Source organism: Camelina sativa, chromosome 9 (genome assembly GCF_030686135.1).
Source record: "Camelina sativa cultivar CO46 ecotype springtype chromosome 9, ASM3068613v1".
Classification (NCBI taxonomy): Eukaryota; Viridiplantae; Streptophyta; class Magnoliopsida; order Brassicales; family Brassicaceae; genus Camelina; species Camelina sativa.
Window position 1 is genome coordinate 6,780,207 of NC_141888.1, and position 15,477 is coordinate 6,795,683.

General features: G+C 37.4%; 2 protein-coding genes across 2 annotated transcripts; both read right to left on the minus strand.

Annotated features, from left to right (window-relative positions):
* Positions 1–2,096: 2,096 nt before the first annotated feature.
* On the minus strand, positions 2,097–4,689 carry LOC147937835 (uncharacterized). The gene is made up of 6 exons (XM_087465292.1): positions 4,487–4,689; positions 4,229–4,309; positions 3,991–4,160; positions 3,737–3,882; positions 2,395–2,547; positions 2,097–2,297 (listed from the first exon to the last, which is right to left on the minus strand). Exons 1-6 carry the CDS (start codon positions 4,687–4,689, stop codon positions 2,097–2,099), a joined length of 954 nt encoding a protein of 317 aa, XP_087321418.1.
* Positions 4,690–13,120: 8,431 nt separating this feature from the next.
* Positions 13,121–14,612, minus strand: LOC104710641 (trichome differentiation protein GL1). Its single transcript, XM_010427271.3, has 3 exons — positions 14,422–14,612; positions 14,165–14,294; positions 13,121–13,646 (listed from the first exon to the last, which is right to left on the minus strand). Exons 1-3 carry the CDS (start codon positions 14,558–14,560, stop codon positions 13,232–13,234), a joined length of 684 nt encoding a protein of 227 aa, XP_010425573.1. The 5' UTR covers positions 14,561–14,612; the 3' UTR covers positions 13,121–13,231.
* Between the last annotated feature and the right edge of the window lie 865 nt (positions 14,613–15,477).

Here is a 15,477-nt window from a genome sequence, read left to right on the forward strand (position 1 = left end):
ACGGCCACTGAAAGCTCACATAACGTTTTCTATAGGAATTCTCTTTCTCCTCTCTCTTTGAAACAAAAATGGCTAAACAAACCCCTAGCTGCGTCGAGTTCTCCTCATATACACGAGCCATAGGTTTCCATTAACCAAACCAAGTTGGTGCAAGGACATAAGAGGAAGCGCGAGGACACGTCGATGACATGCCAAAGTAGTCAGGGATGCTACAGGTGTAGGACTGTGACACTCCGGTTTGCGGAGAGGATTAAAAGAATTGATTTGCCCACTTATGTCACCAAAGTGTAATTATATTTTTGGTCAAGGGTCTTAAGACAACTCCAGAGTTAAGCGTGCTTGAGCTGGAGTAGTCTCATGATGGATAACCATCCAGGAAGTGATTGTCGGAACTATGCGAATGGTGACAAAACAGAGGGAAAAATCATGTGCTGATTTGTAGGGATGGTAAACAAGTATTTAAAGCCTCCCAGACGTAGCAAACCGACCGTTATATATGGATGGGCTCACGAGCTTAGTGAGAGGACGTGAGGCCCATTTAGGAAGGTGGGCCTATGAACTGGGAATGGACGTAGGGCCCTCTCAGAGGTGGTGCTCGCGGCGTTACAAGTGGTATTAGAGCCAAACCCAGACGAGTGGGCTCACACCGTTGGGGGTGACGGCCTTGGTGTGCAACGAGAACGTTGCAATAGTGGGGGTGAATTGTGACACCCCGATTTGCGGAGATGATTAAAAGAATTGATTTGACCATCTATGTCACCAACGTGCATTTATCTTCTCGATCAAGATACCTAAGACAACTCCAGAGTTAAGCGTGTTTGAGATGGAGTAGTCTTAGGATTTGTGACCTTCACACGGGGAAAGATCATGTGGTGATTTGTATTGATGGTAAAGAAGTCTTTAAAGCCTCCTGGACGTAGAAAACTGACCGTCAGATATGGATGGACTCATGGGCCTAGTGAGAAAACGTAAGGCTCATCAAAGAAGGTTGGCTCATGGACTGGGTGTAGACATAGGGCCCACTCAGAAGTGGTGGTCAGGACATTACAAGTGGTATTAGAACCAAACTTAGACGAGTATGGAGTCAAGTGGGCTCACACCATCGAGGGTGACGGTCTTGGTGCGTAACGAGGACGTTGCGTTCTTTAATTGGGTGTGAATTGTGACACCCCGGTTTGCAGAGAGGATTAAAAAAAATTATTTGGTCACCTATGTCACCAAAGTGTACTTACCTTTTCGGTTAAGGGTCCCGCCACAAAAGCCACACATCCCGAAGGACCACGACAAAGGCCCACACATCCTGAAAGACCGTCTAAACAGACTGCACATCCTGAAGGACTGCCTCAACAGACCCAACACCCCGAAAGACCGCCTTAACATGTAACACTGGCTAAACTCCCGCCACAAAGGCTACACATTTGGCTTAAGAGCCTGACACAAAAGCCACTTAAATGATTTAAAAGTCCACCACAAAGGCTTCACATACGCCACCAAAGCCTACAAACGATAAAAATAGACAAATTTTAACTCGCATAAAACTTTTAATTGTAGATGTTTTCTACTTATGTAAACTTTCCATTTTTAGAAATCACCATAGTATGTCTTTTCAAATACAAGAAAATACTCATCTTATTAATCATTTAAAGTCATAATCGTTACAACTCCATACAAAAATACATAATGAAAAATACGATATTACAACACAAGCCAAAACCAACAAACTGGGACTAGGATAGGCAAGCTCAAGCCCCAACCTGCTTCTCAAACCATTTCTTGAACCTTGCTTTCATTGTCGCCTCTGGATACCAAGTCTGATCCTCAACACCATCACAATCCCACAAGACTCTCATCAAAGGAATCTTCTTCCTTGACTATCCTCTTGAGACCCTCAGCGGTCTTGTCTCCAAAGTCATGTTGGGTTGAAGATCTCCAGAAACTTAGCCAACAACTCATCATCCTTGTGAAGACACTTCCTCAGCATCGACACATGGAAAACCTTGTGGAACGCACACATAACATCAAGAAACTCTAGTCTATATGCAACCACTCCCATCTGGTCAACAACTCTGAACGGATACATGTACCTTGGACTCAGCTTAGTCTCTAACATTCGAACCCTGCAACATGGCCATCTTGAGGTACCCTCTATCTACAATCTGAAACTCAAGATCCTTCCTCCTCTTGTCAGCATAACTCATCCCCTGATCCTGAGCCTCGTTCATGTTCGGTTTCAAAACCCGAATCTTCTTAGAGGTCTTCTGAACAAAATCCGCACTATATATTCTCCTCTTGCCCACCTGAGTCCAGCATAATAGTGTACGATATGACCTCTCATAGAACGCCTCATAAGCAGCCATCCCGATACTCGCCTGGTATTTATTGCTGTAAGCAAACTCTACTAAGCTCAGATGATCCTCCCATTGACAATCCCAATCCAGCAAACACATCCTCAGAAAATCCTTGAAACGACTGCACCCGAATTCCCAATCCTCGCACAAGATCCACGGGAAACGATCTCACCAGAACCCCATAATTCAGACCAGACAACTGCCATAGAAATCGCTCCTTGCAAAAAATTCCACAAATACACCAAGCCTCACCTCATCTAGTTACTGAGTCGCACAACCAACCATCCCTAGCGACCGAGTGACAAGAGAGGTTGGCTGGAATATTTGATTCCGTCAAGCCACGAACAACACTTCCCCATGAATACTCCAAATTCACTATCAACTCCTCTAGTTTCGAACAGCACCTCCACCTGGTGTCGAGCATCACCCATTGCACCACTTGCAAACCAACACACACACTGACGGTCACGGCATCACTTCCATCGATCTCTTCTCATCCAAACTTAACTCCAGCTATCCTCCTAGGACTCAAAGACACAACAAAATGCTGGTGTCGCTCGACACTCCAACCTTACCACAATACCATCTATTCCACACAAAATCACAAACCAACCGTCCATTTCACAAACCCACCGTTGGATATGAAGCTTATAGAACCACGAAGCTTCCCACCAAATTTCAGCCAAATCAGACTCCGTTTCATCCTCCAAACATTACTCCAAAGTAGACATCTCATACTAGTCTACACAGTCCATCAGCGGGTGTTGGTGTCGACCGACACCAAACCAGAAATCACGATCTGAGCCTCCCTTTAAGATCATTCTCGCTGCAAATCCCTAATCCTTCACAACTATCGATTCTCTAACCAATTAAGCATCAAACAACACGACTTACCTCGATAACAGCTAGGAGAAAGCCTCCTTGTCTCTCTCAATCCACCACTAAGCTCCCATCCTTCTCCTTACACATGAAGAGGATGGATCTCCTTTCTGATCCCTTCCAAACAAGAGCACCACAACTCTCTCTCCTTGTCTCCTTCAGAACCACCAGTCCGCCACCCCCATTAACAAGGGCATCGAAATATAACTTATATACTCAAGCCCTAGGGTTTCTCAAACTAATACGACGATTAAACTTAACCGCTAAACTTGGGAAAATGGTGTTGACCGACACCCTTATGGTGTCGCTCGACACCCACCCCCAAAATCCCTTTCTGGTTCACGGGTGTTACAATCCTCTAAAGTTTGGATCATCCTCTCCGATGGCCCATATGTCTGAGGATGATAGGTAGTACTCATATGCACCTTAGTGCCCATCTCTTCCTGAAACATCCTCCAAAACACTAAAGTAAATTTGGAATCTCTGTCAGACACGATATATGCAGGTACCCCATGGAACATGACTATCTCTTTCACATACTTCTTAGCCAAAACTCCCGCTCTAACGATTTTATTAATGGCCAGAAAATATGCCAACTTAGTCAACCGGTTCACAATGATCCAAATCGCATAAAAAGTCCGAGACACTGGCAGTCCTACCATGAATTCCATTATGATCATGTGGCACTTCCACTATGTAATGGGTAAACTCTACAATAAGCTACTCGGAACTTAATGCTCAACCTTCACTATTTGCTAGGCACCGCATCCTACGACCCAACTAGCTATATCTTTATTCATCCATACCCAATGATAATACCGTTTAAGGTCACGATACATCCTTGTCGCTCCTGGATGAATAGAGAACATGCTCTCATGAGCCTCCTTCAGAATCTCCCACCTCAGCTCCTCATCCTTGGACACATAGATACGCCTGTGCAAAAGATTGATACCATTGACGGAGACTTGATACTCTAAACCAACATCCTTAGAGACATTCACCAGTACTTCATCCTCTCCTGAGCTAACCGTACTCTATTCAGAAGATCTGCCTGATCAGCCGCCTCCAAGCGCAAAGGCTCTCTTCAGATAACACACAACCTCAATGCACTAATCTCACACACCAGAGACTCCATATCCTGCTCTCGAGCCAAAGCCACTCGTTTTCAACTCAGAGCATCTGCTACAAAGTTAGCCTTACCAAGATGGTAAGCTATCTCCAAATTATAATTTGCCACCAATTCCATCCACCACCTCTACCTCAAATTCAGCTCAGGTTGAGTGAAAATATACTTCAGACTCATATGATCTGTAAGCACCTGTATTTTCTTGCCATAAAGATAAGACCTCCAAATCTTCAGAGCAAAAAGCACAGCAGCGATCTCCATGTCATGAGTAGGATAGTTTTCCTCATGATTTTGTAATTGCCGCAAATCGTAGGCAATAACCTTCCCATGCTGCATCAACACGTACCCTAAGCAAATTCTAGAAGTGATCTAGAGTTAAATCAATAACCCAAAGCACACTCAACCACGATCTAGTGGTGTCGTCGTAGCACTTTGGGGTCGAATCCTCAGAGACCAAACGATACACTATAATATTATATAGACCGAGTATAGCTAAAGCAATGAGAAGATTGTTTTTCAAGTAACCGAATCAAAGACATAAATTAAATAAGAGTTTGCTAAATCAAGAGAAAGTATTGGGTGCAGGGAATCAATCAAGGGTTATGATTACGAAATTGGGTGATGGGTTGGGATAGCTTTAGGAACCGTTCTTGAACTCAAATCTCAAATATAAAACTAACCTACTGTCGCAATTAGTTATCTATGCAGGGAATTAATTAAACTCTAAACCGTCGTTTAACTCTAAACAATCCTAGCAAGCAATAAGTTCAAGTTTGATTTGTTCACAAGGTGCCTTAACTTCAACCTTCCGTGGCTAAGGATCACCTTGCTCACCTATGTTCTTTCAAGTAATTCAACAACACTTTTGATGCCTAGATGAATTAAACCTAAGATCATAAACTAGGTAGCTAATCTAGTTTAAGCAATAAGAACAACAATATATGAAGAACACAATAGATCAATCCCAAATCTAACAACCTAAATCAATAAATCATAAAACCCCCTTTTGAAACCCCGAAACCCAACAGAGAGACTACTCAAACATGGAAATCAAAGCACAGCAAATCAAGGATGAAGAAATCATAATTAAATTGCAAGAGAAAATAATAGGGTTCAGAATTCTTCTCCAAAGGGTTAGAAAGGATAAGAGATCTTCTCCCAAGCTTACAAGTGCTCAAAACGGCGTAGAGTAAAAGTTGTCTAACTCAAAGTCGAGCCTTGTACTTAAATAATAAAATAAAACCCTAAAAAGTCGGTTTAAAACGAAAAAGGAAAAGTTGCGTCGGGGACTGGATTGGTCGCGATCTCGAGAGTGGATCAGCCGATCTGGAACATATATGTGCTCTCACTCCATCTGCCTACTAGCTCGATCAGTCTTCAACCAGTTGGCTCCAGATGCATGTTTTCATCCCCAAAACGCTCAGATTCCTTCCAAAGTCACCTAGGACATGTAAAGACTCACAAAAGACCAAAAGGACTCTAAAAGCACACTTGGACCTAATAAAAGACTCAAAACAAGTGTAAAAACTATAGTTAAAACACTATAAAATGCAGACACATCAAGAAGCATCTGTATAAACCACATAAGGCTCACTCTGCTCTGGTAATGCCAACACTGGTGTATTAGTCAGCATCTCCATAAGGCTTGTGAAACCCTCCTCACACTCTGGTGACTACACAAAATGAACATTTTTCCTTGTCAACCTAGTCATCGGTCATTCTTCGCTCTCAAAACCCCTCACAAATCTCATGTAGTACCCTGCCCAACCAAAAAAACTACTGATTTCTGTGGCATTCTGCAATCTCCGGATCCACATAAACTCCCTCTACAAAAACGATATGACCCAAAAATCCTATCTCCCTTTGCCATAAACTGCACTTACTCAAGTTAGCAAACATCTTCTCCAACACTGCTCTCAAATGCACCGCATGCTCCTCATGACTCTTGGAGTACATCAGAATATCGTCGATGAAGATAATGCTAGACACATCCAGAAACTCCTAGAATACAGTGTTCATCATCCTTATAAATGTTTTTGGTGTGTTAGTCAACCCGAAAGGCATCACCACAAACTCATAATTCCAATACCTAGTCCTGAAAGCCGTCTTCCTCACATATTCCTCGTCTATCAGAATCTGATGATAACCCGACGCCAGATCAATCTTGGAGAACAAAGCAGCAACTCTCAACTGATCCAACAACTCATCGATCCTGGCAAAAGGGTACATTTTCTTCACAATGACCCGGTTCAGACCCCGGTAATCAATACACAAGCGGAAAATCCTGTCTTTCTTCTTAACGAACAACGCAGGCGCTTCCCACGGTGAGACGCGAGGATGAATGAATACTTTGCTCAGTAAATCCTTCAGCTTAGATCTCCGCCTCTTACTCAACCAAGGCATCTGTAGGAGCGAAACTAAGCCATAGAGAACACAAAAATCACACAAACATTTAAGGGAATCAATCACAAAACTCATAGAACATCAAAACAGAGAATATCAAGCTTAGATCAGCCATTGTCATGCATTCACATTTTAGCAAGAAGATTGTGACTCTAGAAGGATGCAACAACACCACAACAAGCTTCCAACATGTTCCTAGCCTCAGATCACCACTTCACAGGAAGGATGTCTCAAGAAAAGGCACAAAACTCTCCCAAAACTCACAAAAACTCACTAGGGAAACTTATCCTTATCTCCTTTCTCTCTAGAAACAACAAAACAGGCTGACCAAAGCCCTAAGTCGACTTCCAACCTTAAATATCATGCTTTAGGATTTTTCCTAAACTAAACCGGTCCAATTCAACGATTAAAAAAACTGACTGAACTAGAAATTGATGGTGTCGATCAAAACCATGAACTGGTTCGCGGATGTTACATCCTTGTAACATCAATCAACCTCCAAAACTGATAAACATGTCCATTAACACCCAACATAAGCAAAAATGTATTGGAAATTTTGGAGAAAACCTCTTGTATCCATTGGGAAATCCTTAGAGAAACATCATGGCTTGATTCAAATGCCCTCAAATCAAGAAATATAAAAAAAGAAAATTGTATTGCTCTGAAATATAAGAATGTTTATTTTAATAGTTCCAATAAATGATTTTCTTTCACTTTTACATTTTTATTCTTCTCATATTTATCCAAAATATTTATTAATTAATTGAAAATTATTATATTAATTTTCCATAATTCAACGGTTTAGTCTCCAATGCTTTTAATGTCTGGTTTGAATTCTTTTTGCGCTTGAATGGGCTGATTTTGAGCATCTGAGTCTGAGATTTGTTTTCTTGGTCCAATTCAGATTGCGGGGAAGTCACAAGCTCATGTTTTCCTCTGAGTTGAATCATTTGATCTTTGAGTGGCATAAACGACATCTGATCTCCAATTACCTGACTTGGATAACACTTGAGAGTGTTTGGATCTCCATTTCCAGATCCAACATCAACACACTTCACAGTAATTTTAAATGGCATCGGACGAGACGTTAAATGCGGAGATGATTTTACAGCAGTCATTTTTTTAAACTTTGGTGGTGGGTTTGCAGCGTTGACACTAACCACAAAAGACATTGACGTATGAGTTATGAAAGGAATGGTGGCTGAAACAATTTATAGAATAATTTATTTACTTTTTAGAAATAATTTTAAAACTTTGTTTTGTTTCAGTCAAAGACTCTTGTTCCAATGTATATTTTCATTAATTTTATTAAACAATAATTAATAATTACTATATTCTAATATTTAATAGCGTTGAACAAATCACGAATTATTCATAATTATCAATGATATCATAAATGTTGGGGTTGATTATAGGGAATCTTATATCAAGACACATTTTTTATAAAACTTTATTCATTTTGACACACTTCATGACCATAACACACTTTTTACTTCTATTTTCTACAGTTCAATTACTTTTTAGACAATTTTGCCCTTAATAACACACATCATAGAATCATATCTCTCATCTCATCCTCCCCACGTTTCAGGTTACTCAATTCTCTCTCTTCCTTTTTTGTTTTTTTTTTTTTCTTTCTAATCTAACTTTTTACATCTCTCTCTCCTTTTTTTTCTAATTCTGTTTATTTTTCTCTCTTTTGATCTTTGTAATCATTTTATTTATTTCTTCTTACATATATTGGCAATTTTTATATATAATGCATTATAATTATATTTTTTTACAGTTTAAAATATATTTTACTATATTTAAGATGAACAATTATACCACACAATTCTATTTATCATTGAATATTTGTTCATTATACTATCATAATATATTGATGAAAATACTATGAATTTGTGACAAATAAATTTAGTCATAATATCGTATTTAAAATATCATAAATTTGTGACAAAAATTTTATGTTTCAAAAATACATCTTAATAAAATTATTTTCTTGTAGTGTCGATCCCAAATGGGCATGCATCCGTCATACTCATTATGAAAGATGAAATTAAAGTTTCAATACAACATCCACTCTTCACCTTTGTTGGTTAAGGCTAAAGTTGATAACCGCCAATCCGCTCTTCTCAAACAAGTTTCATTGCGAATGATCAGTCAAGGGAAAGCGTATTCCTTAATCGTTTACTTAAAAGTATAATGATTAACTGCCAATCCGCTCTTCTCAAACAAGTTTCATCTCTGTTTAAAGTACTGTCTTGTCTATAAACATACATAACCTTCTATTTCTAATTGGATATTATGTTAAGGTAGATTAATTTAAAATAATGATTAACTGAACTTAAATCATTCAATATCTAGATCTTAGACTAATGTCATGTATAAAAGATGTTCTTATAAATTTTAAAATCAGACTTATTTGAGCTTTTTTAAAGGCAGTAAAATCAATTTAATTTTTTGTTTCTCCAAATTATTTAATAGTCACATTTTTAAGAAACATCGAACATAATTTTCAGAAAGAATATTTGCAAATATTTATTCTGTATTGTTTTGGTTGCACAATAAAAGTAAGGAATAATATTTTAAATAATCAATTCTAATTTCATGAAATAGATGGAATGTTTTATTTGTACCACTTTCATTTTACATATGTTTCGTTTCTTTTATTTTTCAAAAGTAATATATTTTTATATTTTGATGCCAAAATTTTATAAAGCATTTGGTGTATTTTTTTTTCATTAGTGAAAAATTTGTAAAGTGAATAAATGAAAGGCATAAATTTTCGTAGGTAGGAATTCATCCGAATTTTGGTTTCCCGGTAAAGATTATTACTACTATACTAGTTTTGAAAACGTGTGGTACAAATATAATTCAATGTTTTATTTTTTGGGTATCAGTGTTTTAATTCAATTATTGCTGCCATATCTTACTTTGTGTGTCCCATCTGATGTTATTTACTACGCACCCAGTGCGGTTAAATAATAAATGGACGTGTCTACCCGTACGGATGTGGCTGTGGCTGTGGCTGTGGCTGTGGTTAAATAACTACGAACGCTGAATATATTAACACAACGTGACAAGGGAATAAGTGAAACAATTAGTATACATAAGTGAAACAATCAATATACACGACGATTCAGAAGATAATGTTGTGTAAATTATTGACCAATTTATATAGTTTTTAAAAAAATTTAAACCTATACACTGAATATATTAACACAACGTGACAAGTTATCACATCTTCATTGTTAGCTGATGTGTGACAGTGCAAATTTATTACAGATAGAGAATAATAGTGTGATAAGATCCATCTATTTTTCTTTCTTTCTTTCTTTTTTGGTTGGGAACACTTTCATTTACTAAAAAGGAATAAAAGAAAAGAGAACTCAACAAATCAACTAACTTTCCTGTTTTTAATTTTATTCTTAGGACAGTTAAGAGCCTAATCACATGCTCTTCGTCATGACTATCAAACTTTTTATTTATTTATTTTTCTATTAAAAATAGTTAATCAAATTGAAAATATGGGTGCCATTTATGATTTGTGAAATTAGTGTTCACTTGTTAGTTAGTGACTTATGGATTAAATATTAATTTGGGACGCAAGTAAATTGCATCGCATGTTCACGTACCCTAACTCCTAGTCCAACTCCTAACACAATACGAACATAAGTTTAGGCTTAGGTTCACGTTCACGTTCATGTACATTTAATACATACCTATTACTCTAGTACATGACTATTTATTATATAGAAAATAACTAATTGCAAATGTAAACTTTGATAATTTTTAAATATTCTCGAAACACTTTAAATGTAAGAGAGGGTTATTGCATTGGTAAATTAGACGTGGCCGGTGAACATGCCATGCAATGAGAAATAAGTGTACGGTACATTTTACGATATTCATCTCTAAAATATATAATTCCCTTTGTTTTATAAGAAGCGTCATCTTCCTATTTTCCACACAAATTAAAAAAAAAAAAACATATAAATTATTCTGTTACATGTTGTAATACACTAAAATTTATTTTATTTCTACCTAATAAGCTAAAAAAAAGTAATATATTTGAGATTTGATTTAAAATATGCATGAAAAATACATATATAGTAAAACCTTTAAATGACAATCATTGTGAAACTTCTTCTTTTCTTTTTTTTTTGTCAAACAAATGCTTTTAATTAAGCAGAAACCTCAAAAAGAGGTGAGTTCTTACAACCAGATTTAACATAAACAAAGCAACATAAAGATAGGAGCTCCATGAGCTTAACAAAGGGATTTTCAACTTGAACAAGTTTTACAATGTTTGAGAAGTCTGTTGGAACCAATGCGGATTCGTCTTGAAAGCAAGGCTTCACGAGATCCTCGACCCAAGAGAGGTCAGAAAAGGCTCTAGCGGATAACGCATTCGAGCTTGTAGAAAAGTGTTCCACAAGGGGAACAGTTGGAGAGCTTCTTGCCCATAGGAGAGGGTTCATGAGCATAGTCACATAATATTTCAAGCTTTTAGAAACAGACCTCATTGTTCTAGATGAAGCTACAAACGGGATTTGGAGAGCGTGGGTAACAAACTGTATCAAAGCAGGTGGGTCTTCCCTCACATGAAACTCACTGTCATGGAGGTTAAGGAAATCCACACAAAGCTTGAAATCAGTTTGGCCCTGAAAGTTAACAACATACCCAAGCTTAAGATCTAGTGGTGATAGATGGGAAGTGGGTTCAATGGGAAAAAGCAGCGGGTTTAGAAACAAAGTCGGTTCAGGTTCATACTTATTGCTACCCAATGCAAACATCCGACCAAGGCTGATAAGATGGCCTCGACACAAAAGTCTATCAAACCATTCTAAAGACGCCAGTGCTCTGCTACCGAGAAAATCTTGACTTGACCAAGCAGAAGTAGTGGGTACTAAAGAGAGTGAGCTTGATATAACCTTATCAGCATCGAAACTGGGAAGGTTTAAACTCGGTTCAAGGTCAGGGAAAGGGACAGCGGTTTGATACGTATCATAATACATAATGTTTGAGGCTCCACAAAGCTTCAAACTTAAACTTACGTCCGGTGGCAGGTAGAATGCAATATCCATACGGTTTGGAGGATTGATTACGCTAGTTTTCACTAAAGACAATGTTCCTATGACCGAATGGGAGACCTTTCTCTCCATTATTAAGCAAACACTTTTCTGAGGGATACTAAGCAGAGCAGTTGAGAAATCAGACCTGGAAATGGTCCACATTGGGGTTAATGGGCCATGAATATAACCGAGGCTCATCCTAGTAAACCCTAGGATTGATGCTGTTTGGTGGTGAGAGCAAGATTCGCCGCCGTTCTGAAGGATTGGAGTGACATGCGGCGATGGAGCATCTTGTTGGACCATCCGCCAGCTGATGAGCTTGCCGTGTGCCATCGACGTTCCCACTGGAAAAGGCACATCTGATGGTCTAAAAGAAACTTTTGCCATCAACGAAATCCAGTAGGAAGGGAAAAAAGGTGGTCGCGATGCTAGTCCAGATCTAGAGCCAAAAGATGTATTGATGAAGTCTTGCTCAGATATATGAGATAAGGAGCAGTTGGACTGATTTGAAGCTTCTGATGTAGGGTTCACGAGCGGGTATGCATCCGAAATCTGGTTCAGATCGGAGCTTGTAGAGTAACAAATAACTCTTCCGTTGGTAGAGTAACTCTTAGAACAGAAAGCTTCTTGGAAATTTTTGTTTGGATTTTTAGGGGGATAGAACTTAGAGGTAAAATAATAGAACAGAGCAAAGCTTCGGTAGATAACAGAAAGATTAAACAGGTTTATCACCCCCCGACGCCGGCGAACATAGATCTCACCGGCGCCGGAAAGCATGGTTGGTAAGAGGATCTCGATTCCTGTGCCTGAGAGCGTTTGTTCTTTTTAGCTTTTTTGCAAAAGTGATTACTACTTTGTGAAAAGGTGTGAAACTTCTTCTTAAATTCAGCTTTTCTTTCAATGAATATATCTGATTGAAATTTAACGAAATAATATTTACAAATTAAGAAAAAGAAAAGTGAACGAGTTTTACTAAAATCGAATTTTGGTGGAAAATCAAGTTTAAAATGACATTTACCATGAAATGAAAGAAGTACTATTTGACTTATTCTTAAATTCAGATTTTCTTTCTTTGAAAGTATTATATTAAAATTTAATGAAATCAGATTTAAAAGTTTTTTAAGAAGTGGATGAGTTAAGTAAAATCAAATTCCCGTGGAAAAAATTGTAGAAGGTATAGTAAAACTCATTTAGTTTTTTTTTTCCTTTCTTTTAATGCGCAAGGTACAATTTATTGCCCCTTTGGAAAATATAAAGAAGTACGTATTAGTATTACGTAAAAAGAAAAGAAAAAAGAAGTACGTATAAGTATTGATATCAATATTCATATGACATCGGTATCCATTAATAGTTGTTATTTTATCTCAGAATTAAGACAATTCAAAACAGTAACAATTAAACTAGAGGCAGTACTCAATATCAGAAGCAAAATTCATCATAACAAGTGAACTCAACTCGAACTCGTCTCCATGATACCATAAAGCGTTATTGCCATAATAGTGACTCGGATCATTAGTACTTGCCACTAAGATACCGGTTTGGTCCGGTTCCGATTTTGATTTATTCTCGTACGAAGCTGATACGATGCCGTCAAAGTCCTTGGCTAAATTCTCGTAGATATTTTCTTGTTGATGATGAAGAGAAGAAGTTGTGGTGGCGGTGATGAACAATGACGGCGGAGAGTTTTCATCATCTCCGGTGGTTTTGACGGCGGATGAGTAATCTCCGACGAGTTTTTTGCTGAGATGAGTGTTCCAGTAATTCTTGACTTGATTATCTGTTCTTCCCGGAACTCTTTTAGCTATTAAAGACCATCTGAATTTGGAGGAGAGTATCTTAAAATAAATTCGCATTATAAACATGAATGATGATATGGTATGGAGCAATATAGATACTATCTCTCTAAACCTGTATATAGCAATATAGAGATATAGTATCTAAATGATATGATTGTGACATCTATCTGAAGATGATTTATAAATGAATGTATATTTTATATACAAACCTAGAGAGAGTTATAAATTATTTTTTTCGAATTGTGGATAACGTTTCTATATATGTAATGAATTTAATCTGAAAAGCGACTATTTTCACCATATACACTTAATAAAAATTATATCTAAAAAAAATTGAATATATTTTACAAAATGTATGGAGAAACACCTTTTAAAATTGAAGTAATCATTCCACCGAAGGCACCAATACATATATGAGAAAGCAATTGTTTTTATTGTTTACATTCAGAAATAAAACATTTAACTAATTTTCACTAAATTGATTTTCAAATTAAAAGACATACATTACATGTATTAATTACATAAAAATGTATGTACCTATTGCCGAGGAGCTTGTGGAGACGAATAATGAGGTCTTCTTCTTGTTCAGTGAAGGTGCCTTTCTTCACATTAGGGCTCAGATAGTTCATCCATCTCAGTCTACAACTTTTCCCACACCTCTTCAGCCCTAACAATTCATTAGAGTAAAACAAAACCCAAAATTAATCAAGTTGAGTGATATAGAAAAAAACTAGCTAGAGACTAAGATTATATTTATATAAATTAAAGAAGACACATTGAGAGAGAGATGGTACCAGTTTTTCTGACGATGCGGTTCCATTGGCCAGTGCCATGAGTAAGAACATAGTCCATAAGGATGTTGTCTTCTTCAACTGTCCATAACCCTTTCTTGTATTCTTGATTCTCTCTTTCTTCTCTTCTCCTTATTCTCATCCTCTCTTTTTTTTTCTGATTACTTTTGTGTCTGTGTGTGTGTGAGAGAGAGTGCGGAAGAGATTGTTTCCGTGTCACGTGCTTATATACACACACTCATCAGTACGTATCTTTGGGTAATTAATCATTACTATTTACATAGCATTATCCTCTGTTACCCTACATTCCCACCGGCTACGTACCTTTTTTTTTTTTTTTTATTAAAAGCCAAAATTTGGCAGTTGGTGGTTCTATATTATGTTTATTTTACTTTCTGGCAATACAGGTAAGTATAAATTTACCCCCAAAGAAAAAACAAATTTTACTACAAGTGAATCAGATTTTTTGCAAAATGTTATATTGTATGTTAAACAGATTTGCATTTTTATTCACTTCATGTTAACCAGTTTGTTTGTTACGTTGTATACTCTATAACTTCAGGATATATACTAATGTTTTCTTTATATATAAGAACTACAATATGCTAGACTACTATTTACTAATTAAATTCTACTAAAATTATCCTTTTTTTGTTGGAATATTAAATTTGATATTAATGTTTAGTAATATATATATAGATTAGAGTCGGAACAACTTATTTAAAAGTTCCACAGTTCACTATAGAACAACAGGGCCATTGTTGGTACCGCAATCCGTCACTTTAAGTTGTGGGTTTGGGTCTAGAACTAATGGGCAATATAAGCCAAGGTCGCGGCAGAGCCGGTCCATTAATCCCGATCGGGAGAAGTGAAGGGATTTGAAATGGAAGAATGAATCATCTCGGAGCTCGGGGAAGCGGTTAAAGACTCCCATAATTATATTGAATGGAGGACGAGATTTACGGACTGAATTGATATGACATTAATTGTAATTGAGTAGTATAAGAGTAAGAGTGGGGAGATTGTATAGGGGGTCGAAAAACTTTTACTTGGCAATAA